At 52.9% G+C, this 26,954-nt stretch overlaps 9 protein-coding genes across 9 annotated transcripts; 6 read left to right on the top strand and 3 right to left on the bottom strand.

The window, feature by feature from the left end:
- Positions 1-2,058: 2,058 nt before the first annotated feature.
- J7T55_002833 (glycosyltransferase) lies at positions 2,059-3,450 on the top strand (the record flags this gene model as incomplete). Its single annotated transcript, XM_053137947.1, has 1 exon — positions 2,059-3,450. One exon carries the CDS (start codon positions 2,059-2,061, stop codon positions 3,448-3,450), a length of 1,392 nt encoding a protein of 463 aa, XP_052998701.1.
- Positions 3,451-4,554: 1,104 nt separating this feature from the next.
- Positions 4,555-6,808, top strand: J7T55_002832 (uncharacterized protein; the record flags this gene model as incomplete). The annotated part of the gene is made up of 9 exons (XM_053137945.1): positions 4,555-4,557; positions 4,614-4,652; positions 4,918-5,253; positions 5,345-5,445; positions 5,501-5,633; positions 5,690-6,172; positions 6,261-6,572; positions 6,646-6,738; positions 6,794-6,808. 9 exons carry the CDS (start codon positions 4,555-4,557, stop codon positions 6,806-6,808), a joined length of 1,515 nt encoding a protein of 504 aa, XP_052998700.1.
- A 1,775-nt stretch (positions 6,809-8,583) lies between these two features.
- On the top strand, positions 8,584-10,875 carry J7T55_002831 (uncharacterized protein; the record flags this gene model as incomplete). The annotated part of the gene is made up of 2 exons (XM_053137944.1): positions 8,584-9,958; positions 10,028-10,875. The coding sequence occupies 2 exons, from the start codon at positions 8,584-8,586 to the stop codon at positions 10,873-10,875; spliced, it is 2,223 nt and encodes a 740-aa protein (XP_052998699.1).
- Positions 10,876-10,975: 100 nt separating this feature from the next.
- J7T55_002830 (dialkylglycine decarboxylase) lies at positions 10,976-12,340 on the bottom strand (the record flags this gene model as incomplete). Its single annotated transcript, XM_053137943.1, has 1 exon — positions 10,976-12,340. The coding sequence occupies one exon, from the start codon at positions 12,338-12,340 to the stop codon at positions 10,976-10,978; it is 1,365 nt and encodes a 454-aa protein (XP_052998698.1).
- Positions 12,341-14,404: 2,064 nt separating this feature from the next.
- Positions 14,405-15,694, top strand: J7T55_002829 (UDP-galactose transporter; the record flags this gene model as incomplete). Its single annotated transcript, XM_053137942.1, has 4 exons — positions 14,405-14,668; positions 14,720-14,807; positions 14,867-15,247; positions 15,303-15,694. 4 exons carry the CDS (start codon positions 14,405-14,407, stop codon positions 15,692-15,694), a joined length of 1,125 nt encoding a protein of 374 aa, XP_052998697.1.
- Positions 15,695-16,186: 492 nt separating this feature from the next.
- On the bottom strand, positions 16,187-16,813 carry J7T55_002828 (uncharacterized protein; the record flags this gene model as incomplete). Its single annotated transcript, XM_053137941.1, has 1 exon — positions 16,187-16,813. One exon carries the CDS (start codon positions 16,811-16,813, stop codon positions 16,187-16,189), a length of 627 nt encoding a protein of 208 aa, XP_052998696.1.
- Positions 16,814-18,448: 1,635 nt separating this feature from the next.
- J7T55_002827 (peptide methionine sulfoxide reductase msrB/msrA) lies at positions 18,449-19,187 on the top strand (the record flags this gene model as incomplete). Its single annotated transcript, XM_053137940.1, has 2 exons — positions 18,449-18,722; positions 18,838-19,187. 2 exons carry the CDS (start codon positions 18,449-18,451, stop codon positions 19,185-19,187), a joined length of 624 nt encoding a protein of 207 aa, XP_052998695.1.
- Positions 19,188-19,533: 346 nt separating this feature from the next.
- J7T55_002826 (uncharacterized protein) lies at positions 19,534-20,680 on the bottom strand (the record flags this gene model as incomplete). The annotated part of the gene is made up of 2 exons (XM_053137939.1): positions 19,534-20,020; positions 20,091-20,680. 2 exons carry the CDS (start codon positions 20,678-20,680, stop codon positions 19,534-19,536), a joined length of 1,077 nt encoding a protein of 358 aa, XP_052998694.1.
- A 1,246-nt stretch (positions 20,681-21,926) lies between these two features.
- Positions 21,927-23,075, top strand: J7T55_002825 (uncharacterized protein; the record flags this gene model as incomplete). Its single annotated transcript, XM_053137938.1, has 2 exons — positions 21,927-22,217; positions 22,680-23,075. 2 exons carry the CDS (start codon positions 21,927-21,929, stop codon positions 23,073-23,075), a joined length of 687 nt encoding a protein of 228 aa, XP_052998693.1.
- Positions 23,076-26,954: the final 3,879 nt, after the last annotated feature.

The following is a 26,954-nucleotide window of genomic DNA, read 5'->3' as shown; positions in this document are numbered from 1 at the left end:
TCCAGTTCAATTTATTCAACGCCTGCAATCTGTGATATCGTTATTTCGAGAGCTCCTTAGCACTCGCGTGCCTTGTGGATAAATGCCTTTCTCTGGTGACCTCAGACCGGTTAAATACGAGAAACGGCACCAGGGCCAACAGCAGACCGCGTGTATATTAAAGCAAATGAATATGGAAGGCATGATGCCGCGGTTCACCCAGGTTGACAGCCCAATCCGGGCTCAGATTGCCGAATCAACCGCCTGAGCATGGGCCAAGGTGGCTCGGCAAGACTGCCGAGCACCGTGTGCCGAGAACGTGGTGCGAATGAAGGGGTGTTCCCCTGTCCCTTAGATCTTCAGCCTTGATCGCTGCCCATGGTTATGCAAGGGCCGATGCTAGCGAAAGAAGCATGTCGACTTGTTACATATATAATGTAGTTTCTTTCTGCTGCCTTCATGCACGTCTACGCTACATATCAGCAAGGCTATAAGCTGCTATTTTCTCCGGAACAACTGAATATGGTCGTCATTGAAAGTCCCATTCAGCTGAAATGCTCACGGTGCTTGCAGAGGTCTGGATATGTCTTGTCCAACAACAAAGCAACATTGGCTATCCTGCCCGAACCGCCCTCGTCGAGCTTTACTGAGCTTGTCCCGGGTTTGTGGAACGGAGGCTCCCTTCCGCGTGCCAAACTTGATGTCGCATTATAGATCAGATGCGACCTTTCTGTCTAATCGTTGATAACATTTCTAAGTTAACCAGGTTCCTCAAGACATTCCAGCCGAATTAATCACAGCTCTTCAAACGTGACAGTATTATGAGAGCAGGTCAAACGAATGTGAGCGAGCTTTCAGTTCATAAGTAGCGATGCTTCAGTGACAAAAAAAAACGTCGACCGCATATTTTCGTCTCTTGTCAGAGACGCACATTTGGTCGCAACAATATCGCGGGTGTGAGAATGTCCGTGAGCTGCTCGGTCTCGTAGTTCCAGGTTTCATCCACTGGCCTCGTTCTGCTGGAGTCGTAAAAGTAATGAATCCCTATGCAACGAGTACGCAAGATAATTCTCAGGGGTCTTTTCAGACTGGCCCAACAAGGAAAGCTATCAGCAGGATGCGCACCGCGCTTCTGCACCTGCTACGTCCCTAGCCATTCCCCGGTTCAGTAGGAGAAACAGATTTCCATACCTCTGCTATGATCATCGCTTTCTGTAGTGTTGAGTCTTGAATTATGGTTGACATCCAAGATCAACTCCTCGTACGAAATCCCAGCGGATTTCTTTGATAATCTACACACTCCTAGCCATAGTTGAGTGTATTCTCTACTATCTGGTCCATTCTAGGTAGCATGGCTCACTGGCAAGGATGAACTCACAAGCAGGTCAGATTCTCGTGGTCTCCTGCTCTTAGATCGCCATTCCATTCCAACTTAAATCGCCGTATTGATGCCTCGTTCACCTCCCTCCATTTTTTGTTCAACTAATTATCGGGAATGAGTAGTATATTTCATGTGCGAAACAGAATTCTATCGATGTCACAAAGGAGCAGTTTCGTTCAGAACTAATTTCTGATGATACCTTTTACCACATTGCAATCAAGTCCCGGGATATTGTAATACATATTCACCATATGAATTTATACTCTGAGACTTGCGTCTCATCAAGATGCGAGACTTCGACTGTGCTATAACGTCAGTATCTCGTCAATAGAGCTACTCGCAATTGAAAGAAAATATCCGCAGGAGCCGGGTCAAGGGGCAAGAGTCTCCCTCTGGTTGCGTTTATGGCCGCATCTTCCGTCTATGAGAGGACCTTCTCGTCGTAACTAGAAGTTTTCAATTTGGCCATTGAATTGATGATTAGTTGTGAATCACTGACAAGAATGTTGTCATTAGAACGGCGAGGAAGAACAAAAGCAACGCGGATGCAGGATGCTTGATGTGGGTATCTTCGGCCAGGGATGCACTGGAATGCAGTAAGCTTCAGGTGCTCCAGCGCTCTACAGCACTGCCCAAGACTGTGTCATTGGCCTTCGACCCACGACACCTGTCCTCTTAACTCATCGTCAAGTCTGAAAATGACCACCCCTAAGGATCAACAACATGTCCCACGACCGGCTCAGATCCTGTTCGTCTGCCACCCCTTGACTGGCCACATCACGCCGGCGCTGCGCGTGGCCTCGGAGCTGCATCGGCGCGGGTGGCCTGTCTCGTTCCTTGGCCCCACCACTCACCAGCACCGCATCTCCGCGTCTGGTGTCGACTTCATCCCACTGCAGGACGAGGCTGATATTGACGACCTGCTCTACTACTCCCCTGACAACCCAAACCCACCAGTGCCTTGGTACCATTGGAAGCTGTGGTATGAGCGCGCCCTCGTCGACGTTGAGAAGCACTGCCTCGAACCCATACCGGCGCAATGGCGATGTGTGAAGCAGGCACTGGCGAGCCTGCAGGAGCGCAGTCCTGATATCCCCACCGTCGTCATATCAGAAGCTTTCTTCCATGGTATCTTGCCCCTGTACTTTGGTGCGGCACTGCCAGACGGCGTCAAGCGTCCCAAGACACTGTGTCTCTCGGTCACGCCGCCAGCAATCCGTAGCGTCGACCTGCCTCCCTTCGGGTACCCCCTCCCATTCTCTCAGTCGTCCGAGGGCAGAGCTCGCAATGCACAGGCCTGGGACATCTTCGGAGAGGAGACCTCGTCCTTGAAGAAACTCTTTCACTCAAAGCTAGCTGAAGCAGGAGCAACACACTTCCCCTCCGGTCCGATCCTGGACGGCACCAATTACACAAGCCATGATGCGATCCTACAAATCGGCGTCCCTAGTTTTGAGTATCCACGAAGCGATTGGCCCCAGCAGTTCCAGTTCTTGGGCTTCCTTCCGCTGGGCGCTCCTCCACCCAACGGATATCCGAACCTGCCCAGCTGGTGGGACCAGTTGACCAGCACCAAGAAGAGGGTCGTCGTCGTGGCTCAGGGCACAGTCGAGACGGACCCTAACGATCTGATCATCCCAACCATCGAAGCTTTGCGTGAGCGAGATGACGTGCAGGTGGTGGCCATAATGGGCCGTAAAGGGGCGACCTTACCGGACGGTTTTGCACAGTCTCGTAATGCGCTCGTCACCGACTATCTTCATTACGACGCCGTGCTGCCTTATGCGCATGTCTGGGTGCACAACGGTGGCTATGGGGCAATTACCCACGGCATTGCGCACGGAGTTCCAATGGTGGTGGCTGGTGAGGGCCAGGACAAGCCAGAGAACGTGAAGAGGGTCCGTTTCTCAGGCATCGGTGTTGGCCTTGGGACTCCGAGGCCTGGTATCGAGAACCTGAAGATCAGTTTAGATGCTGTGCTGGGCGACGCGAGATTCAAGACTAGAGTAGATGTTCTTAGACAGGAGACGGAAGATTTAGACTGCTTTGGGCGCGTCGAAGATGCGCTTCTGAAGGTTGTTGCTAGATAGATTATCAAGTAAACGAGCTCAGATTCGGGTGTTCACTTTGCGGCCACAGTATCTATGTAGAACAAGTATGGTAAAGTAATCTCTCAAGGGTACCCAACTCTAAGACATTCTCTGATAGGATAATTCGCTGCCAGGGACGATTTCCTATCCGACTATCTCCGGTGGGATAACCTCCTATAGTATAAACTTCTATAAAAGAACCTCCTATTTAACAACCCCCTATTAAACAACCTCTCATTGAACAACCTCTTATTGAACAACCTCTTATTGAACAACCTCTTATTGAACAACCTACTATAAGATAACTTCCCCTGAGATAACCTTCCTTGGGATAACCTCCTGTGGGATAACCTGCTGTGGGATAACCTCTTTCAGTATAGCCTCCTATGAGATAATCCCCTGTTGAATAGCTTTCTATATGGGAAAATAAATAAGCCCCAAAGACTCCGTGATGACATGTTGCGACTTCAAGAGTATGGCGGTGTTATTTCGATAGTAATTGTGACGGTGCCATGGGTAGTGTTTCAGTGTACTACAGGGAGGGAAGGTTGCTAGTATGGCCGAAGAGCCGCGACTAATAGATCTTGAACCGTTTTGTTTAGATTATCGTAGTTCATAAGACGCAGCAGACGCAAGCCGAATATGACCAAGAAGGCGAAGCCTGCACATGCGTTACTTATCCGGCTCAACCATCGAAAGGAATAGAACAACGCAGATCAACATTATAGGCGCTTGTGCGACTTCAGAAGGCTGCTGTCGGCATTCCACCAGTCTGCCTGAGGCTAAGCCGGAAAGCGGCGGATGTCAGCCGGTGGCTGCATGAGGGGCATTCTCGTGCTACTCCTGACCAACCGCCACTTCAGCTGCACATGCACAAATTGTCTCACCGCCTTAAATTAAACGATCGCCATCGACATTCTATCCTATTCTTGGTCTCTTAATGCAGGCTGCGCGCCATACTACTGCACTCTTGAGACTATTGCTCGAGCAGCCTTATCTGCCTGGTCTTGAGCTCAGCCTGAGCTGAGGGCCGCTCAACCCTGGATATATCCCTCTCTCACCTGCTTCATCTCCACAACCTGCGTCCGCGCAGGCAGCATCAATATGGTCAGTGAACTGACGATACAACCATTCTGCGAAACCTGGCTAAGCCCAACCACTAGGGTCCCCGAAAGTCGCAGGTCGTGTACATCTGGACGTGCGTAAGTAGACGTCCTCAAAACCCCTCTCTATCCTGCTAAGCTTGCTTATAAACACGAATAGTGTTACTGTGGGCATGGGGGAATGAATTCAAATACCATTTATCAGTGTATCAGCTGCGGTGTTGTGCGGTGCGGTAACTGTAGAATGGAAGCTCAAAAGGTAATACAATAAGTGGTATCGATGGAGTCTATAAGGCAGGACAGTACCTTGGCCACACGCCTTGGGTATGAATGGAATCCAGACTTTGCCACGCCTCAAACGAAGTCTCGCGGAGGCCAGAACGTACCGTTTTGGGCACAAGGTAACCCAAATATTGGTCTCCCTCGAGACACGGACGATATTCTTTCGCGGTTCCTCGGCGAGGTATTCGATGATGCAGGCCCTTTTCTATACCAAGCTGTACCAATCAGAGAATTTTGTTTGCCAGCGGACATATCGATACTAGCGGCTGGCAATGATACACGCCTTCAACGGAAAATGGCGCTGCTCGATGAACGAAATGATGAGGGTCTAAGAAAAGACGCCAGAGGAACGTGTCGCAGGAGCCTACACGATGGAGCTCTTAGTGCCAGCGACCTTTATGAATCTTTACGCAAGAAGGTATGTGATAGTGATTCTGTGTGTTAATATACTATTTTTAATAGGAAGATCTTCGCGCTGACGATTGTCTAACGAGCTGATGATTGTCTAGAGATATAATGAGTCCTATCACTCCGCCACAGGTACAGCCATCTCCACCTCATCGAACAACCGCAGAAACACTCATGAAGCAGACGCGGATCGGCGCTTGATGTTAGTCAATTCTTTGTTCAGGCGCAGTGTTCTCCGCTGACATGCTTTGGCATAGATATGTTACAGACATTGATAGCTGGTGCATGCTCGCTATAATTTCTACTGTGCCTAGTCTCCAAGCTGCTTTCCTACGAGACTTCGTATATCGGCACATAGAGTTCAAAACACACGTTGGCATCCAAGTCCCCGTGAGTTCACTATAATTGATCAAAGGAACGCCATCGTATCCTAACGATAAGAACAGACGAGCGGATTCCAAAACTTCGCATTAGAATTTCACCTTCCTTTTTACGCGTGCAAGAAGGGCCCGGACCTTGTCAAAGATCAACGTCTCAAGACTAACCAGAAGCCCTTAAGGCGGACAGGTGATCTGCAATTCCTTAAGCTCGCCCCATTTCAAACCGATGCGTCCGGTCTGGACGATTGTATATACGAAGCACAGATATCCGTGCTCGTGACAGGAGTAGATCACTGGTCCTGGACAGCTTTCGCCTTTGTCGATACTTATTACAAGGGTCCTGAAAACCAAGAAAGCGTGGAACACTATCTCGAACAAGTGCAGTATGGGGCCAGACTTGATCCGCTGACAGAAGGCCAGTACTACGGCGAGCCTCCTGTGTGGAGGCCACGAGAGTACTTCCTCAGAGTCTTGGAGTCCAGGGTGAAGCAAGTCAAACGAGAATGGCACAACACAGTCTTCCGTATTCTGCAGAGGATTGAACCGCAAGTAGGTAGCAGCTCATGAGAGAACATTTCTCCACGATAGTATCCGATCTGTTTTGTCACTGGACTACTGACCGACTTCCCGCCCAAAGACTCATGACGACTTACTTTCAGAGCCAGAGCACCGCCAAGGCCATGTGCTGGACAGGGGCACACAGATCTTTTTCGACAAGACAATACGACTCTTGCAACAGATGTCATACCTGATATCGCTAACGGTCGATGCATGGATGCGGTTCATGAATGTCGAGCTGGCCTATTTCACCAATCTGGAGAACCTTCCAGGGAAACAACGAACGCCGATCATGCTGATATCTGAGATCAATAAAGAAGTTGAAGATTTGCTCGTGCTCCGGAAGAACCTTGATCATCAGCGAGACCTTCTGTACGGTCTCTCACAAAAGGTGCGCTAGGCTTTCACAAGACCTCATATAACGAACATTGAAGAGAACTGACGTGCTCTTGTCTGGAAACCAGCTAGAGAAGGGCCTCCAGCTCGACAACAATGCAATTGCAGCACTGCAACAGAAGAATGCCGTGCTAATAACTGCTCTCACTATTTCTGCCTCAGTGAGTCCGTTCCTCTGTCACATGCACTGTTGGAACACCATCGCCACATTCTCAGAAAAATGTTACATAAGAGGTTATCCAAGGGAAGGTTATCCCAAGGAAGGTTATCCCAGGGGAAATTATCCCAGGGGAGATTATCCCAGGGGAGATTATCCCACGGAATGTTATCCTAAGGAAGGATACCCTAAGACAGGATACTCTAAGGCAGGCTACTCCAAGGAAGGTTATCCTATAAGAGGTTATTCTATGAGAGATTATCCTATGGCTAGTTATCTGATAGCTCCCCACTTTTCTTTTGTTTATCCCAAAGATACTATGGCTGCGAAGTGGATACCTGAGCTCAAGCTCGTCACTGTATATGCCTATACTAATACCATTATAGTTCCTAGGACTCGTTTCTACAACGGCGGCCATTTTCAGTATACAAAACGTCGTGGCCCCCAGTAGTGTAGTTGGGGTAGTGGTAGCGCTCGGCGCAGGGCTGCTGCTCATCTTTGCTATCGTACTACGGTGGTCCTGGTACAGGAAATCTGTCAGTATTTTAGCAAGAACTGTGCCGTATTGGACATACATGGGAAAATGGATACGCACCAACGTGGGACAATCGAACATTGCAGCCGGAGCTCTTCCGGCAGCAACACAGATGGCACAAGTGCAAAACTCGACTGCGGTATCATAGATCCTCGTTAGAACAATCACTTATACTATTGAAACAATACTACTACACTCTCAAAACTCGCAACACTTTATTATGAAAACCTTATAATTTCGACCACTTCTTTGTTTAGAAACTTATCCAACAGGAACATATCCTACAAGGGTTTGTCCCAAAGGAGGTTATTTCACAGAAAGTTATCCCACAGGATATTGTCCCATAAGAGGTTATACTATAGGAGATTAACACTAGGAGATTCATGCCTTATATCTAATTCCCTCTTCTTTGTTCTATGAATTCTACAAAAATACTCTGGCCGCGAAGCGGACATCCGAGGTTAAGCTCGTCCAAGTCAATGGGAAGACATCAAGTCTTTTTGCCTTATGCATGTTAACACTTCCTTACCTATCGCTCTCCCAGGAGCTCATAGTATATTCTTCTCACAAAGATTTTGACCAGCGCGATTTTATTGGAGCCTCTTACTTCACTCAACGTGTTGGTGCCTAAAATGCGTGTCGATGCGTTAGGGGGGTGATTCGAGACCGAGATTACAACCTGCATCCACCCCTATGCATCCACCCCTACTAGCGATGTGCCCTCAGAAAAACATGTGGACGAATACCTTCAAAGCCTCCATCTGCTTTCCCGTCAAACTATTTCTTGCGAGTGGATTCCTCATAAATACAGCCAACCATGGCTTTGTTGGTGCCACATGAATACCTAAACTAAGGAGACTGTGACACTGTAAGTACTATTTCCTATACAATTCAATCACAACCTATTCTACTATTTTGCCTTGCATTGAATAGAGGAATTAGTATTCTCATTACCTCTTGAAGAGACCGTGGTAGCCGTTAAGTAGCTAGTCCTCTTCGGGCAGTATTATGGGGGCCCGCTTTTTGGGGGTCCGAAGGCTGCAGGCAGTATTCCTCCTTCCTGATGCCTAGATTGGAAAGCTGAAGAACAGAAACAGCATGTCCTATCTATCACTCTAGTTGAATTGCTGAACGCGACTAAACAGGACTCCATCGCATTGCGCCATTGATTATTTATTTTTGACAAGGCTGGCAGAAATCGCATTCCAACTGCTTGTGTCTCATTGCGCCAACCACACTCAAGGAGAAGTTGATCAGCTTCAGAGAACGTGGGCACTTCCGAGACAAGTCTCTGCCACCCATCCAACCAAAATCATGGCCAGTAATTGCCATCAATGTCGAAATATCGTATTCACGCCCGGTTCGGATCAGCTGGGCTCGGACAACGGCCTGGATGACTTCGGAGCACTGATACATCCCGATGTCGCGACGTTAAAGGCATGTGCAGAACAGCGTATATGCCGGCTATGTGTCGTCCTGTACGGGATGTTCGAGCATCGAAGACTTTTCGGGCCATCAGAGCGGCAGTCATCTAGTCTGCATGGGAAATATTTGAAAATCTGTCTCTCTCTACACTTCGGGGGATATGCAGAATCCGATGAGTGGGATTTCTTGGAGGATGGGAGACACATCGAAGATACTCCGAAGGATATCGTTTTCTCACATCCGCTGGGCACAGACGAGATTTGCATTCGGAATCCGCAGGTTATCGCCAGATCAGCATGGAATGACAAAGAGATCGGAAATTTGGACTCAGGCTCCAAAGCAGACAATCTCAAGATATCCCCAAATCCAGGTCCTACGGACATCTCGACAAGTAGTGAGGAGACCTTCAGGCTAGCAAGACTTTGGATCGATAAGTGCACTAAGACGCATGAAAATTGTGCAAAACGTTCATCGTCGACGAGACGGGTTCCGAGGCGGCTTCTCGATGTTACTTGCGTCGTGGACACATCCAGTGGAGCAGTACATGTGGTCAATTCCGCAGAGCGCATGTCCCAAAGCTCAGAGATACTACAGTATGTCACTCTCAGCCACCGATGGAACCCAAGTTACAACTGCTTTACCTTTGCATCGAACATACACATACATGAGAAGCAAGGCATTGAGATGGCTCGGCTGCCGAAGACGTTCGCGGAAGCTTGCGTCACTGTCAAGAGGTTGGGCTTAAGGTATCTCTGGATTGACTCCTTATGCGTCATCCAAGACTCCAATGCAGACAAGGCATTGGAGATACCCAACATGGCCGACTACTATCAAAACGCCGACCTGAACCTCTCAGCATCGGCGCAGTCGACTGCGGGACTTTGGTCGGAGCGTGACGGCGAGGCTACAAAGCCGTTCAAGATCAACGCTGCGCTTGACCTGCCGGAAGGGAGGAAACAAGTCACCCTTGAGCTGGCTCCAGTCCTCCGTGCGGACAAGTCCCATCTTGATTATCGAGGGTGGATTCTACAGGAGAGGATCTTTCCTCGGCGAACACTTTTCTTCGATCCTTACTGGATCTCTTTTGAGTGCAGCCAGATGAGCGCCTCGGAATCATGTCCTGAGGGGATGGACCTGACAGCTTCGTCCAACCCGGTCACGATTGAAACAGTGATGGGCACTCAGCTGGACAGAGACTGCTCGCTCACCATTATTGGGGGCATCATTCGTTCAGTAGATGCCATGGGTGAGGCCGATGGGCTGGGTAAGTGACCTCCTTAGGGGCTGAACCATCTGATAACAGGGCAATCTCTGACACAACACGCACGCACAGCCACGCGGAGACAAATGCTCATATTGTGGTACCGAATCCTCAACGAATATTCCCTCCGGCAGCTCTCCTTCGAATCAGACCGCCTGGACGCAATCTCAGGTCTAGCGGAGCGGCTCTCGCGCATCACAGGCGACGAGTACATCGGCGGGATGTGGAAGGGCAACCTGCTCGAGTGCCTGCAGTGGCGGCCCGACACGCAGGACCGGGGCAAAGAGGCCGTCCGCCAGACGCACCGGCGCGCCCCGACCTGGTCCTGGGCGAGCTGCGAGCTGCTGCCCCGGTCGTCCTTCTCCCGGCGCTCGGGGAGGCTGCTGGTCACCAACGACTACGCCACACGGTCGAAGAGCCTGGCCGCGATTAGGATCCTGAGCGTGATGTGGCAGTGCGAGGGTCCCAACCGGTTTGGAAGCCTGAGTGAGGCCAGCTTGACGGTCCTGGGACGACCTCTCCGGGGGCATGCGTATTCGGGAGGGAACGGCCTGGGCTTCGACGTGGGCCAGGTGACGATGGATGAGGACATTGAAGAGCTCCCGGCACTCAAGCCGAGTAGAGCAGAGGGGAGTCAAGGGTCCCAGAATCGACAATTTGTGCTGGTTCGTGGAAAGACGAAGTCGGGGGAGCGGGCGGAAATGGTTTCTCAGGTGATCCCCGACACTTCAGATCAGAAGGTGGAGGGTTACGTTCACCTCCTGCCAGTTGCTGAGAGCTGGGTTGTTGGCGGCGGTGATAGACTATTTTGCTTGATTTTGAAGGAGACCAGCCCGGGTGTATTCGAGCGCATCGGGTCAGCATTATCTCGGTCCTGCTATGTGATCAAGGTGCCAGAAAGAGAGATAATTCTGGTCTGACATTAAGGTCTGCGTGGTATCAACTTAAAGATAGTGTACAAATTCGAAGCCTCCAAAAGATCAAGACTATCTCTCCTCTCGACGTGTTCTTGTTGGAGCCCTACAGGCCCGCTTCTACTGCAGTGAGAGCCTCGTCATAGATAGCCAATGCCTTTTCCGCGTCCTCCTTGGATACGTTGCACGGTGGCACGATGTGTACTCTGTTCTCGACAAAGAACGAAATCAAACCTCTCTTTTGACTCTCAGCCTTTATCTTCGCGACTACGTCCGCAGATACCGGCTTCTTGGTTACTGGATCCGATACCAGATCCAGCGCCCAGAAAACGCCGAGACCTCGCACTTCTCCGATCAGCCGGTGCTTTTCAGCAAGCTTGCGCAGACCAGGACCCAGAACATCCTTCCCGATGGTAGCGGCATGCTCGGGTATCCGCTCTTGCTCCTGGGCCTCGATGGTAGCCACAATGGCCGCCATGGCAAGCGGGTGTCCTGAGTAGGTCAGGCCTCCCGGGTATGAGCGCTCATCGAAGGCGTGCGATATAGCTTGGGAGATGATCACACCGCCAGCGGGGACGTAACCACCATTGACGCCCTTTGCGAACGTAATGAGGTCGGGAGTGATGGCCTCTGGGTTCAGCTCCTTGTTCTGCCACGCGAACCAGTCGCCCGTCCGCCCAAAACCGGCCATAACCTCATCGCAGATCAGCACGATGCCGAACTCGTCGCACAGCTTCCGCACGCCTCCAAGCCATCCAGACGGAGGTACTATGACGCCTGCCGTCCCGGGAATCGTCTCCAGAATAATAGCTGCGATGGAGGCGGGACCCTCGCACTCGATGACCCTCCGAAGATGATGCAGTGCCCGCTCATTCTCTTGCTCTGGCGAGGTTGACCAGAACTCTGATCTGTAGGGGTATGGGCCGAAGAAGTGGGTGTGGCCCCGAGCAAACTGATTGGGGACTCGGCGGAAATCCCCAGTCGCGCAGATGGCCGCCCCCGTACTGCCGTGATAGCTGCGGTAAGTTGAGAGCACTGTATCCCTGCCGGTTGTCAACCTTGCCATGCGAATTGCGTTCTCATTGGCGTCAGCCCCAGCATTGGTGAAGAAGACCTTGTGGAAGAACTTGTCGTCGGGGTGGAGCCCATTGGCGTGCTTGAGTATCAGCTCGGCGGCCCTTCCACGAGCGAGATTGGCGTGGGCTGGAGCTATAGTGGCCAGTGTTTCCGCTTGCTGCTTAATGGCCGCGACGACCTTGGGGTGGCCATGGCCAATGTTGGTGTAGATAAGCTGGCAAGAGAAATCCAGATAGCGCTTGCCGGAGTAGTCCCACACCTCGCTGCCCGATGATCCTGCAATGGCCAGTGGGTTGAGTGCTGCTTGGGCACTCCACGAGTGAAAGACGTTGGCTCGATCAAGCTGGTATGTGAGCTCACCGAGGTCCTCGCTGGTCGGTGTGACGCTGCCCATCCTGTCGAGATGCCCGGTAGCTTATGTCTGGTTGTGTCCGTGAGCGCAGGCGATAGCGGTGATGATACCTGTGTTTGATGTTGAAGACTGCCACACAGAAGTCAAAGCAGACGTTTTGGAACTTCAGGGAATGAACCAAGCGGGCCAGATATGTCACAGCAGTCCCGACATCGCATATGTCTGGCGGAGTGTTGCACAGGGCGAGACCTGGACCACGCTGGGCCACGCTGGGCCTCCTCCCAAGATCGGCCGGGTTGCGACCCGGGAACATACCGGTACGGGCTAGGAAGGCGCAACCGGGAAGGAGAGATAATATTTTGGAATTTGGACCCATGCAGCCGACTGCCACACAAACCACAGCACTCTGACTGCACTAGTATTCTGCATGGTACTTAGAGGTGCTCCTAGCTTCCCCACCCCAGCCAGCTTCGACGTTACAATATCTCCGAGTGTAGATTGTCGACCGTCTCAATCCATCTTCACCTTTTCTTTCTTCATCGAAGCCCAACTCAGACAGCTGGAGATATCCCCAGACGTCACTCAGACTCAAGATGCTGAATCATCACCACAGAATGACCCCCTGCATTCTCCACTGACGTGATCCCGATTCCCTCTTGCGTGCTTGGAATCTCACTCAACTTGCAAGAGTACCCGAGAGTCGAACCACCCAGCCATTGACGTTCCAATTTCATGAGACAATGGACTGTGTTGCCGTGCTGTTCATGTATGTCACCTACCTATCCCTGACTCGTTGTCGCCAATCCGTGAACCATTTCGCTCTACGCACGTTTGCCGGCTTCCCTGCTCCATATCCTTTGATACGCGTCATGGTCCCGTTCCAGAAAAGCTGCCAAAAATTGGTGTTCGACAACAATCGACTCGACCTCTTCGCGAATGTGCCCTCAGCATCTGCTCAAACAAGTTGTCATAATTGATCAATTTCCTCGCCTCGTCCGGCGAAAGAACACGGGGGTTTCACTTGTATGCCAATTGATAGCTGTGGCTGTTGCTATGACTAGTGCCACTACTATTAAGCACTTTTCCCAATTTTTGTGTCACTGCAAGTGAGTTCATATATACTTCTGTGGTGTTTGTGATTAAGAAGCAATCAGTCTCGAAGATGGCTTGTTGATGACCGGAGAGTTTGGTCAGAGATTTCAAACCCGCGCTTCCTGACCAAGCTTGCAGGTGCGATGACTTGTTGTAGACCAACGAGGTAGATACCGCTTGATATGGGGTAAGAAGAAAATGTAGCTACTTTTTTCTAAGCAGGCAAGCACCACCCTCCCCCCCCTCCCACACGAATCATCCATACAAGATGGTCCTAGGGAGGCGGGGCGTTTGATGCCTTTAAAGCTCCTTTTGTCATTCACATTCGGCGTGTCTCGTATGTTGGTTAAACTCATGAGCACATTGAGACAATTGATATCCCCCTCCGCTAAGAATACGACTAGTGAGTTTTTCAGGACAGATATGAGAGCGACCCCTCCCAGCTTCCGTAAAGTCTTCAGAATACCATCAAAGCACTCATTTAGGCTGACTGATCAAGTAATGGCTTGAATGCCTATAACGAAATTGCATAGGCATGCTAAGCATGACGGTATACCTCGGTACTTGGTGCAACGTACTTATTTTAAGGTCCATGAGTTTGAAATCACAGTGTGCAGAAAAAGAGCCAAACTTAAGTGTTACAAGCTTCGTGGCAGTTACGAATATATCAGAACCGAGTGGGCGAAGTAATGAAATGGGAGCGTCTTCTGGGTCCATGCCGCGTCAGCGAGCTCGGAGCCGGTTCGGCCGGTGCACTCGATCAGGGGTTGCAATCCTGTGGGCAAGCTAGAGGCTGCACACCTATTACTTCGTGTCACTACGACACGTTTGAGAAACGCGCTTCTCAGGTACACCGTCCTTCAACCCGGCCATCACCCACTTTTCACCAGCGCGACCAAGGGAGAGCTGTGGCAGAGAATCCGGCGCAACCAACGCTCCTCTGTCCTGTCACTGCCTCAAGAGCCGTGTTTGCATGAGCTACGCGTCAGCCTTTCTTTCGACAGGCTTCGAGAGATGTCCGACAAGAGGAACGACGACTACGTCGTCCCGATGCCCGGCCAGAGCTATGAGCTCAAGGGCGCCGCGAGCGACACTTCGTCGCAACGCCCGACGAGCCAGCGCAGCGATGCACCCGCAAGACCGGCCTCCGGTTTCACCAACAGCCCGAGCGCTTCCATCCTGGGCTACTGCCTGGCTTCCATCTCCATGACCGTTGTCAACAAGTACATCGTGTCTGGGAGCGACTGGAATCTCATGTTTCTGTACTTGGCTATTCAGGTATGTCTTCCAGGCACAACCCAAGTGTCGTCCGGTGCTGACCTCTCTTAGTCTGCAGTGTGCATAATCGCGGTGCTGGCGTGTCAGCAGATGGGGCTGCTGACTCTGGAGCGCTTTGATGTTGAACAAGCAAAGAAATGTACGTTTTGAGGCAGCCAAGGGAGTAAAATGAGCATCTGAGGTGCTGACTGCTCACAGGGTTTCCCATTTCCGTCCTCCTGGTCGCCCAGATCTACACAGGCGGAAAGGCATTGCAATTCCTCTCAGTTCCGGTGTTTACGATTTTCAAGAACCTGACCATCATCGTTATTGCGTATGGGGAGGTCCTCCTCTCTGGAGGCCGCGTAATGCCTCTTGTTCTCTTCTCGTTCGGCCTGATGGTTTTCAGCTCCATGATCGCTGCCTGGGCAGACGTGAAAGCGGCCACGGACGCGGACATCCACCCTTCGGAGACTTCAGATGCGCTCAAGACGCTAAATGCAGGATACGCATGGATGTTCGCCAATGTCTTTTGCTCGGCTGCGTATGTTCTCGGGAGAGGACGGATGATCAGGAAATTAAAGACCAAAGACTGGGACAGTAAGTCTCGCCGCACAAGGCCATCCAGAGATGCATTCACTAACATTGCTTACAGCCACGTTCTACAACAACCTGCTGAGCATCCCTGTCCTAGTAATCGGGTCTCTGCTCGTCGAAGACTGGTCCTCGGCGAACCTGGCGAAGAACTTCCCCGAAGAGACGCGCCGCAGCCTCTTCATCGGCATGGTGTATTCGGGCCTCGGCGCCATCTTCATCTCGTACGCAAGCGCCTGGTGCCAGCGGGCGACATCGTCCACAACCTACTCAATGGTCGGCGCGCTCAACAAGCTCCCGATCGCAATCAGCGGGTTCATCTTCTTCGACGCGCCCGTCACGCTTGGGGGCGTCTCTGCTATCTTCTTGGGCTTTGTGAGCGGGATCGTCTACGCTTGGGCGAAGATACGTGAGAAGGAGATGGCTCGGATGACTTTACCAACGGCGAAATGAGTGTATATGGTAGAGTAGAGGTGGTACATGGCTTTCCTGACCTACATTCAGCACGAGATAGACTAGAAAGTAGACTTGTCTTCGGAGAGTTGATTAGATACCAATTTGGATGATACATTTTACATGATGACGGTAATATTGTGAAAAAGCCGTCCATAGTAAGAATGATATCCTGAATCAGGACGTCTGAATTCCTCTGAAAACATTCAAACGCTACCGCCAACCATCAACTTAGGAAAGTCGTGAGGAGTCAATGTGGCTGTTCATCTTTAACACAATCCTTCTGTTGCTGCATCGATTGTTCTGAGAGCAAGTTGAACGGTAGAAATCAATCTTGTCATGCTCCGTTTTCTATCGCCTTCATCTCGCAATACTACCAACCTCTTTCCCGATTCTCAAGTTGCAGTTATCTAAGTACTAGTTAAGCTTATAGACGTCTCTTCGCACTCCAGTCCCCAATCCTATACGGCATTCTCAAAACAGAGTACCAAGCTAATCTACTAGGAGCTTTACCATCTCATCCCAGACAGCAATAATGTTTTCTCGATCCTCCACCCACACCGTGTTACCATTCTCCTGCAGTCCCAATTCCCCACCAAGGAAACATTTCCCACTAAACTTCCGGTCAGGGAATGACAGATTCACAGTCTTCTCAGGCGTCTTCATCTTCAAACCCTGAAGCACAACTCTCAGCGCCTCAGCGGCCCTGCCGCCGCCGTGGCCGCCATAAGACACGATCATGCCAGGCTTTCGCGTCCACTCGTTGAAGAGGAAGTCGATGGCGTTCTTCAGCGCCGCGGGGATGCCCCAGTTGTACTGCGGCGTGACGAAGACGAATGCGTCTAGGGCGGCGATGCGGGCGGACCAGTCGCGCGTGTGCTGGTGGGCGTAGCCTGCCGGGTCAGTGATGGCCTGGGGGATGCCCGGCTCGTCGAACAGCGGCAGGTTGAAGGCGGCGATGTCGACGGTTTCCAGGGTTAATCCGTGGCTGCTTGGCTGAGATGCAAGGTGGGACTCGATCGCCTTGTGCACGAAGTCTGTGATCTGGGGCCCGACGCGGGGCGCGCGAGTGCTGCCGCAGATGATGCCCACCTTGAAGGCTTTATCGGTAGAAACCATGTTGATATTCTGGCTTGAGGACGAAAGTGCTTCTGAGGCAAGGGGAGAGGCCAGCCCAGGGGTCCAGCTGGTTCGCTTGGATGTTCCAGCAATTTGCGGTCAGGGGCTTCAGTGCGTCTTGTAGAGACCAGATCGAGGATATGAATAGACGAAAACTTTAAAGAATAGCAGTCGTGCAGGTAAATCGAGCAGAGATATGGCGAAGACTGTGCAAACAGGAACGACCTAGTTTCGAGACTGGTTAAAGATCCGGGAGGTATTAATACTTGAAGGTTCAAAGGATATCCAGCTAGTAGCTTGCTGAGAAAGCTGACCTGATCGCGCCGCGAGGTAAACCGCCTCGTATCTAGGAGCCAGGCTTAACACGGTTCGCACGATTTCCTTTCATCCATCACAGAGCAAGCCCAATCAGAGAATGACAGAGTAAAGTCTCACTGATGACCCGTGAAGACGGAGATGCTTGACGGGTCGCGGCGCAGAACGCCGGCGTTTACTGGGGACTCCGGCCCGGAACTCTGCAATATGACAGAAAGCCCGCTCCTGTACTCCGCCGTCCCGCAGGAGCTAGCACTACAGTACTATATTCCCGAAGGATCGATTTAGGAGCAAGACACATACCTATAGCACAATAACGAGAGGCATATGTGAGAAATTAAGACCACTCTCGGAGACGGAGAGGCTGCTGATCTTGGGATACAGGCAGCAGTGCTATATGACTGCTATAAGTCGACGCCCTTTTCATGTCACTGCCAGGCAGCATTCGGTGTGGAGACTGTTCCTGGATAGAGCTGTCACCCTTGCAGACGAGGGGCACAACGCTGAAACCCCTGTCGTAGAAAGTTCCGCGGCGGAGGAGTTGCCACTCACCCGCAACGCTTCATTGAAACACATTGTTACGACATCGAAGCAAGCCAAATAGACGCAACCAGGCTGTCAGACTGGCGGTGAGCTTGGGGGAATGGAGACTCCAGTCAAGTAGATTTTTATCTGCTTGCGAAGACGTTGCTTGAGCTATGGCATAACTCTTGAAGCATAGCGGTGCATCTGTAGACTACATGACGAAACTTGCGCCATTGAAGCTTGCTTGGACCTGTGGGACTAGGAAAAGAACTTTTGAGCGATGGAAAAGATAGCTTAGGCGTGAGCAATAGATGGGGCACAGCTCAGCGTTCGTCTTGCTCAGCGGGTCACAATGTATCCCCAAGAAGACATTGGCTTCTGAAGCACCAGCTCCCGCCTCGTTGGAGAATGGCGGGGTGGCGTTCCTGCCGGTAACATGTACTCTGCATCTGCAGCTATGTGATTTGTCATACTGGCTGCAGCTCAAATGTGCTCGAAACGGCGGCGAATGCCAATGCGGTAGACGTCACGACTTCATCTGTATAATTGATGCAATTCTCCAGTCCCTGACCGTACTCTTCTAAAGATTTCTGTCTCGACTGTATAGAGTCTGCACCTTACAACATCCCCACTATATAATCAAAAAACTTCAAACTGTCTCCCCCCACAGAACACAGTCAATTCCAGTCCCCTCCACCACCAGCTCCAGCACAGAACCTACCCCGCCAAGGTCCGAGCCTTCAACCGCAGACGCTCATCGCCCTCATCGTCGCCTTCCTCGCCGCAACGGCAACAATGACCTCCATGATGCCCGGCTTCATCGCCCGGCTGACCCGGCCCTTCACCACGGCCACCTCGCTCGGCATCTCGGCCGAGAACGGCGTCGGCGCCGCCGCCATCCCCGACGGCGCGCAGAAGGCCACCGTCGCAGCCGGCTGCTTCTGGGGCGTCGAGCACATCTACCGCAAGCACTTCGAGGGCAAGGGCCTGTACGACGCGCGCGTGGGCTACATCGGCGGCGACGCCAAGAACCCGAGCTACCGGGCGGTGTGCTCGGGGAGCACAGGACGTGAGTTTTCTTCTTCTTCTTCCCCGGTGCATGGAAGGCGAGTGCGAGAGGGAAGCGGGGAAAAAGGAGGAAGAAATAGTCCCCGGACCTGGCTGACACACGAGGGCAAAAACAGACGCCGAGGCGACACAGATAGTCTTCGACCCTGCGCGCATAACCTACCGGGAGCTGCTCGAGTTCTTCTACCGGATCCACGACCCGACGACGCGCAACCGGCAGGGCAACGACGCGGGCACGCAGTACCGCAGCGGCATCTTCTTCCACGACGCCGAGCAGGAGAAGGTCGCGCGCGAGGTCACGGCCGCTGCCAACGAGCAGTGGTACAGCAGCAAGATCACCACCGAGGTCATCGCCGCAGGCCAGTGGTGGGACGCCGAGGACTACCACCAGCTCTACCTCAACAAGAACCCCGCGGGCTACCAGTGCCCCAGCCATTACGTCCGGGACTTCCCTCCGTTGAAATAGAGGGAAATGGGGAGACGAGCTAACATGGAGTCTGGTGAACAAGAAAATAAGTTAAAATGTCTCTTGTTTGTGAACATCTGTACGCATGGCTACATATCCTCAACTATTTATAGGCGTTACAAATCTGGATTTTTATTGATTTTTTTATTTGTTTTTTTTTAGATGTGACGCGGTGCACACTGAATACTTATGCAAAGACCTGGCGCGATACAGCGCCAATAAGGTAAGAGAGGAGAGTAATTACGTCCCATAATGATATTGGTTCAATGGAGAAAACTGTCGAGAATCCACCCCAGCCTCACGACAATATGCGTTGCCGTGCTGTGCTTGTTCAATTATGCACCATTTACTTCCTCCGGTTCTGCTGCATCATCAGGATCTGAACCATCCGAATGAAAATGTTGAGGAAGTCCAGCTCTAGCGAGATACTCTCGTTGACAGGGTCTCGCTTGATTATGCCCCGCTCGGCAAGCCTTGCGTGGTGGAGCACCTTCTGAACATCGTAGAGAGTGAAGCCGCCAAACACTGCCAGTCCTCCGTACAGCCAGATGTTCTCGGTAAAAGCCAGAGTTCGGACAGCGGTCGCGGGGATGATGAGGGGCGCGAGGCCTGAGGCGAGGACGAGGCCGGCGCCAGCCAGGAGGGGACCGCCGATGTAGAGGTACTTCTCCTGCTTGGCGGTTGCGCCGACGAAGGAGATGGAGCCCATCATGGCCACGGTGTACAGGCCGGCGCGGGCGATGAGGGCGCCGGGCGCGAAGGCGAGGAGGGGAGCGACGAACGCGGCTTGAGTTGCGTTGAAGGCGGTCCAGAGAGCGTACTTGGGAATATAGCTGTTGAAACGGATTGTCAGCGCCTTTGCCGTTACCGACGAGCATGTGAGACTGATGGGGCGCAACTCACTTGTCAGGCTCAATGGCCCGAGTTCCAATCATGGTACCGAAGCTCAACGCCATGCCGCCAATCGCAACGACCCAGGGGTTCGTCACCATTATCCTGTAGACGAAGCCGCTCTGCACCATCTGCCGCGCCGTAAGTCCGATGATGCCGACGCCCAGCCCGGTGTGCAGGAAGGTGTTGTTGAGGTAGGACCGCTCGAATGGAGGCATGCCGCCGTCCTCGCGCGTCTCCCGGTTGAACACGGCGTTGATGGCGACGAGAGTGCCGCCAAAGATGGCACCGCCGACGAGTAGTTTCCGCATGGTCGAGGCATTGTCTGCTGCTGGGGGCGCCTGGGTCTGGTAGCCGCGCTTGCTGCCGGCGGCGATGAGGCGGGCCGTGAGGGAGGCCTTGGGTGTGGACCGCGCGAGCGAGGATGTCAGCAGGCCGCTCTTGCTTGTGAAGAAGGCATTTTGTTGCCTGCTGGAGCGATGGAAGGCGCGGGCGGCCATGGAGGAGCTGGGAGAGGAGGTCTTTGCCACCGTTTGTGACAGCTGGGGGAGGCGGGTCGCCAGGCGGGCTGGGCCCTGGCGTAATGTTATTGTGAACGACATTGACGCTATGGTTTATTAGAGAAACGAGGAGATGAGAGGAAAAGAAAGGGGTGACAGAGAGTCTGGTATCACAGAGAGGTTGAAAGATGAGGAGTAGACGAAGTTTGACGATGTTGGTAATGACGTTCGCCAAAATGGAAGCTTCGGCGGAGAGCCACCGTAAAGTCCGGGGTGGCCCAAGCTTCCGCGGCAATAAGTAAGCGGGATGCTAGAACCACATCGAAGTGAGGGCGGCGGGTACTGTGTAGGCTAGACCACTACAGCAGCGAAAAGACGAAGTTCGCCAGCTCCGCCGTCTACCTGACAAACATTCTTCAAGTGTTTGTTTGTTTACTGATGGTTTTTGCAAGACCAGCGCATTGCCAGCTTGCCATTGTTCTGATTGATTGTCAACATGGAAGCTAGACGCTGCTGAATGTCCTGTTTGTGGCGCTTGACCTGCGACGATCCTGGCGCGTGCCAAGAGCCTCATCTCGTCCCCAACGGAGCCCCTCCACGATGTCTCTCTTTCGTCCTATGGCCGGCTCAGGAACATCCCTCATCATCTCCGGAGTCCGGACACAGCTGTGAATGCATCGCATTCCTGGGGAGCCCGGTTGCAGGCGCAAAAGCTTAAATATTAGCAGCGTCATCGCCTCAACTTTGTCCTCAAGAAAATATCATGGGGCGGGTCTACTACCTCTTTTCGCGACCGGCCCCTCAGCTCGTACTACTCCGGTATCAGCAGTCGGCCATCTGCCGCGGCTGAAGTACCTCCGCCCGCAATGCCAAGCATCATGCACCGACCAACAGGCTGCTTTTTGCTGAAATGAGCTCCTCACGGCCAGAGCCATTCATAGATACTCCATATCGAAAGCTTGATTCGGTTGCATTATTGGATGACACCTGACGCGAGAGCGCGGGCTTGGACGTGACGCTGGTGGTTTTAAATGCAGCTGCAACTCCTCGGTTGCGCGCTAGATAACCGCTTCCTCTGGCACATGGGAAATTAGCAGAGTCTTTTTTAGACGTTGTGCTCCCTCATCATTGCTTATTATCCTCTTGTTCCTACCTCGCCTTGTCCTGGTCGAGTTGACAGGATTACAAGAACCGATTTCTACTCTTCCCGGCCCCCTTCATTGCTGTCTCCTATCGGTCCTTTCTCTTCACCACCACAGCCAACCTGCCTACTACATACCAGCCGCCTCTTGAACCCGAAATTCTTTTCCACAGGCTACTTGTGCTGAGCCTCGAGCTTTCTGACACCATGAGGATCTATCCATTGCAGGTCATCATTTGGGCAATGGTTGCCGCAGTTATAGCCGTACCGATTCGCAAGCAAGCCCCAATAGGCGACAGCGAGCTCACGAACGCTATCGAGGAGGGTAGCGATCCAGACCTGACCGAATTTATCTTTCGACTTCGGGCCGGCAAAGAAGGGTCTGAGCTTCAGACCGCAGAAACCCCTTCTGTTACACGCACAAGTGAAGCGAACAATTCCGGAGGGGTCCTGAGGAATGCGCAGGCTGGTGGATCTTGCTTCTGCTCTGGCGGCTCTGTGTGCTGCCGGCAGGGCAGTACCACCGATTGCGGCTTTGGGCTTTGTGGCATCTGAGAGCAAAAGCATTATCTAGTCCATCAGGACTTTTCTTCAAGATGCGATGTGCAATTGCCTACAAACCCTGTCTTGGCGATGGAGGGCCTCGCAACATATAGGACAAAGACTGAGCCTCACGTCCGCGTGGAATCGTCAACACCTTCGCTTGCAGAAATGTCAAGCATGGTCACTTTCGCAAGAATCAGAGACGGAACGGGCAGCTTGTCTATATCTATGCAGAGATCAGCCCAGGATCACGCCCAGTAATCTGTCAGGATTGTGGATAGGAGATTCTATCGGGGGGTTCCACGATTTTCTAAGCTTGATTGCGTCGGCCTCGACGTCTCAAGTTCACATATTCGACGACCAGGCCGCTATAGAATTACCTGCCGCCAGGAACCGGAACTTGTGTCGTTTGCGCAGGGCTGGGCGGCAGGCATGGGGAGCGAGACCGGGGGCGCGGCGCTGCGGACGTATGATGCACATCATAGCCGGACGTGCGAGGCCCAGCGCGAGGGCTTGGCTGCTACTTTGTTGCTGTGTTGCAACGGCGGCGTCGAGTCAAGGCGTGTTTGGGCAGACGAGACTAGCACGGAGAGTGCGGGGTGCCTTGCGCTCACGATGGCTGGGGGGATTGCATGGTCTATGGAAGCGAAAGGGAGGCTTCCGCTTCCATACTCCCCAGGTGCGTCTTCTTCAGCTCTGAAGAACACACTTCTGGGAGCTTGCAATATATGGGCTGAAGAGGTCAAGGACGGTGACGATGTCGGCCGTATGAAAGAAGGAATGCAGACCTGCGACAAGAAACAGCTTGGATGATGTCAGAGCATGTGATGTCCGCTCCGGGTAGAAGTTCAGACACGTACCTAGCACAGCAGGCAATTCGAGTCATGGATGTCTTGAGTAGCTCGGAACCACGCTTTAAGCTTGATGATCATGGACGCAGGTGTGCTCTGATGTGCAAAAAAAGGCAGCTTCACCGACGTTCCGTGAGCCGGGCTGGGCCCAATCGGCTCAGCTCACTTGCCGTATCCACTTGGCATTAAGCTCTGCAGTCCTCGTGCTTTGGGCAACAGCTTGCAGGAAGTCCCTGGGTGTCCCGTGGGGGCTGGCTTGAGGGTCCAGCGCATGTCAGTGTCCTTGCCACCATGAACCCATCTGTGTGTCGCTTTCCGGCCGGCGATGGCTGCCACGCAACAAAAATTAAACCTCTTGTGGTTGCCACCTTCTGAGCCCCAAGTCATTTCGCTCAACTTCCTTCACTAGTCTGGTAAAATCTGAAAACAACGGCGCGAATAGATCCTGGCTTGTTGGTGGGGGAGAAGGTCGCAAACCAGGGTCCAGGACAGGAATTTCCAGCGTTGACGAGAAAGGAATACCGAAAAGCCAGACCGACAGGGACAACTCAGACGGCCCCCAGGCACAGACCACACGCTAGAATCGTTCTAGAAAACGGCCCGCAAATGCAACCCCTGCCTGCCCTGAAATCTCGAGGGGCGATGGAGGGGACCCCTTGCATGAGAGGGGAGCACTGAGCTATCCTCAACGCTTACACAGAGCAATGCGCTCCGAGACATTGATTCAGCTCGCCAGGCAGCCAGCCGTCAGACAGTAGATGGTGTTGGAGAGACTGGACGAAGCAACAAGTCGTATCTCAGGAGGAGATCTATTTTCCCCTCTGATTTCCAAGCACTTTGGGATGAAAATGATCCATTCAGCCTGCCTGGACTGGACGGACCATATCAGTCGGTGGAGACGTTGCTAACAACACTCGGACTGGCCCGCAACCGTGGTCCCCGACTCCCGTAGGCATTGAGACCGTTTTACGAAGATCTAGAGACTGTACAGAGATAGCTCGCCTCAACTACTATATGTGAATAGAGCCATTTGAATATCAAGTCTTGCGAGCCCTCGCCAAGTAATCCCAGTCTTGCGGCATGTTCATTGTACGTCCAACAGTCTCAGACGACGGCCCCAGCCAGCAGAGGGATGGAGGGAGAGAGCCCAGGGCCTTGCAAGCTCGTGGCCACATGCACCGGGGGGAGGGGGGCCAGGGACCAGCTTGCTCACCGACATTTGAGACCCTTCGCTTTCCCTAAAACGCACATTAGGAAAAGAGGGGTCTGATGAAGCTCATCCCGACCTACCAGGACTGTTTTCCGGTGCACAAGGGCAGGCAGGCCCTCAGGGTGTTGTCATTTCCTCGCTGGCGTGAAGTCGTGTGAATTTGTGATGACCTCCCAACTGGGTGTGTCAATTGACTGCCGGTCTGGACACATGCAGTATCTACCGAGTCTACATACGGCAGCTCATATGCATGTCTGCTGATTATTCCCCGAGGCCCTTATCTGGGTACTACCGTAGCAGGAGATAGACTAGATAGCCTAGACTGTTATGTAGGACGGTACGAGGGCACAGCAGGGCACAGCCAGGTCCCCCAGCTGCACCCCCCAATCCCACCACCTCTGTCAGCCCAATGAAGCTCACTCAACCTGCCCAGGTAGGCTTAGCCACCCGGCATTTGCAGCGTGTGCTTCTTCTCGGCTTCCAGGTCTTTCTCGCCGGCCCTACATTCCTTCCAGGCCTTCTAGCACGCCTTCTAGAAGCCCACCGGCCTGGGTTCCATGGGTTCCTATGGTTCCTTTGGGCCCCCCTCCCCCCCTCCTTGGGCCCCAAAGGGTAGGCTCGCTAAGCTTTGCTTTTGCCTCCAGTGCAACCCGCCCTGCTCGGTCGTCATGCGCCCCGAGCTTCTGGAGGGGCCCGGCCCTGCTGTCCTGCAAGTCCCACGGGTCGAGCTCAGACTCCCTCGCAGCTCCTGCTCTGGGCCGTCCAACGACATGCCCTGCATCCCACCAGGAGACCCAGCTGGTTGTTGGAGACGTTGTGCTGGGCCAGACAAACGTCAGGGCGCATGTTGCGTGCGGCAAGGGAAGAGAGCGAGAGAGAGAGAGAGACAGACAGATAGACTTGCCCACAGACCGATCCCACACACACTCACACACCTCACCACGTACCCATACCCAACCGCGCGCACACACACACGCACACATATACAACCCAGGCCAGTTCATGGGATGGGAAGGTGGTGTGGGCATTTCGGACACACACACATACACACACACACTTTACTGTAGACCGTATAATCTGGATAGTCCAGGTTCAACCGGTGGGGTATCATCTAGCTAGGAGGGCTCTGTTTTTCCCTCGCCCACCTCACCTCGCCTCTGCTCTGCTCTGCTCCGTTCTGCTTTGCATTGCCCTACTCTGCTCTGCCCTGCTCTAATCTAATCTTCTCTGGTGTCTGCTTTCCTCCCCTCCCTTCTCCCCTACACCTCTCCTGCTTGCCAGGTCTCCAGCCTCGATCCGAGGACCGACTCTGAAACAGAAGCAGACTCTGGGCGACGCTTCTTATCCCTGGAGTGATCTCGACTGGTAGTTGAGCTGATCTGATCTGATCCGATCTGGTTTGATCCGAGCTACTTACTATCTTGCACCCGTTGCTTGCCATCGAACTTCAACCCAGGACCGTGGGCACCGTTACCACCATTACAACCCACCGGCAAACAACTTCCCTGGCCTTTCAAGTACCATACCATACCCATACCTTGCCACCTCGTTCGGAAATTTGAGTGGCAAGAGGAGGAGAAAAAAATTCCTATTATTCAGTCGCAACGCCTCCATCATCACCCCGTCTGGAATACCTCCATCGACATCTCATTCAAGGCAGCTCTTGATCGCCTCGCGCGCAGCTCTTGCACCCCTGCCCCCTCCCCTACCGCTCCTGTCAAATCGCGCCTCCTCTGCGACAGGCCGTGGAGCTGGAAAGTTTGGTCGCGCGCCCAGTAAAGAGAGGGGACAATAATTGAGAGCTCGGAAAGCTGCATCTCGAAGAAGCGCGATTTCAGCCATCACGCAACAGGCGACAGCCGACACGCAAAGGCGCACAGCTTTTGGTGGTGGTTGTTGTTGTTTCATGCAGCCCACCCACTCAGCCCAGCCTTTTGTGTCTGAGAGAAGGGCTTCCTATTCCTAGCTCTGAGACAAGCAGCTGGACCAGGGTCGCCAAAGGCTGAAAGAATTCCAGAAAAAAAACGTCTGCAGCACTACCACATTCCTGCATCGACATTCCTGCTGTAGACAATTGTCTGCTCGCTTCCCCTTTGCCCGTCGCTCAAGAAAAGGTGGAGAGGGGACCGACAGCCTGGCGTTCCCGGCCCCACGTCTCATCAGAACACAGACACAGACACAGACACAGAACACAGATACCGACGCCGACCCCGACACCGACCACAAGCACAAGGGCACAGGCACAGGAACAGGCACAGGCACGCTCCCGCGAAACACAGCAACGTCAAATCGGCCGTCTGAGCGTAAGAGAGACATCGACGCAACCCAACCCCAGCCTGACAACCCCAGAACCACCCCCAGGTGGCCCGGCTTTGCCCAACGCCAATCGGTTCGGTTCGACTCTACCACCTACATACCAAGCTGCTGGCAAGCTCCTCCCACTACCTATCCACTGCCCACCCCTCGTCTCGGCCATCCTACCTTATCGCCCACTAGCCTGTCGATCGCCGTCGCAGTTGCACCACACGCAACAGAAGCACTCGCTCACACCTTGTCCATTCTGGTCCTGTGACACCTCAAGCTCGAGACTGCCCCTCCTCCCATCGCCAGCTCCCCGTCTCGGCTACTTGC

The sequence above is a fragment of the Diaporthe amygdali genome (assembly GCF_026229845.1).
Source record: "Diaporthe amygdali strain CAA958 chromosome Unknown NODE_3_length_2959817_cov_65_330692, whole genome shotgun sequence".
Taxonomy (NCBI): domain Eukaryota; kingdom Fungi; phylum Ascomycota; class Sordariomycetes; order Diaporthales; family Diaporthaceae; genus Diaporthe; species Diaporthe amygdali.
This window is presented reverse-complemented; position numbering and strand designations above follow the sequence as displayed.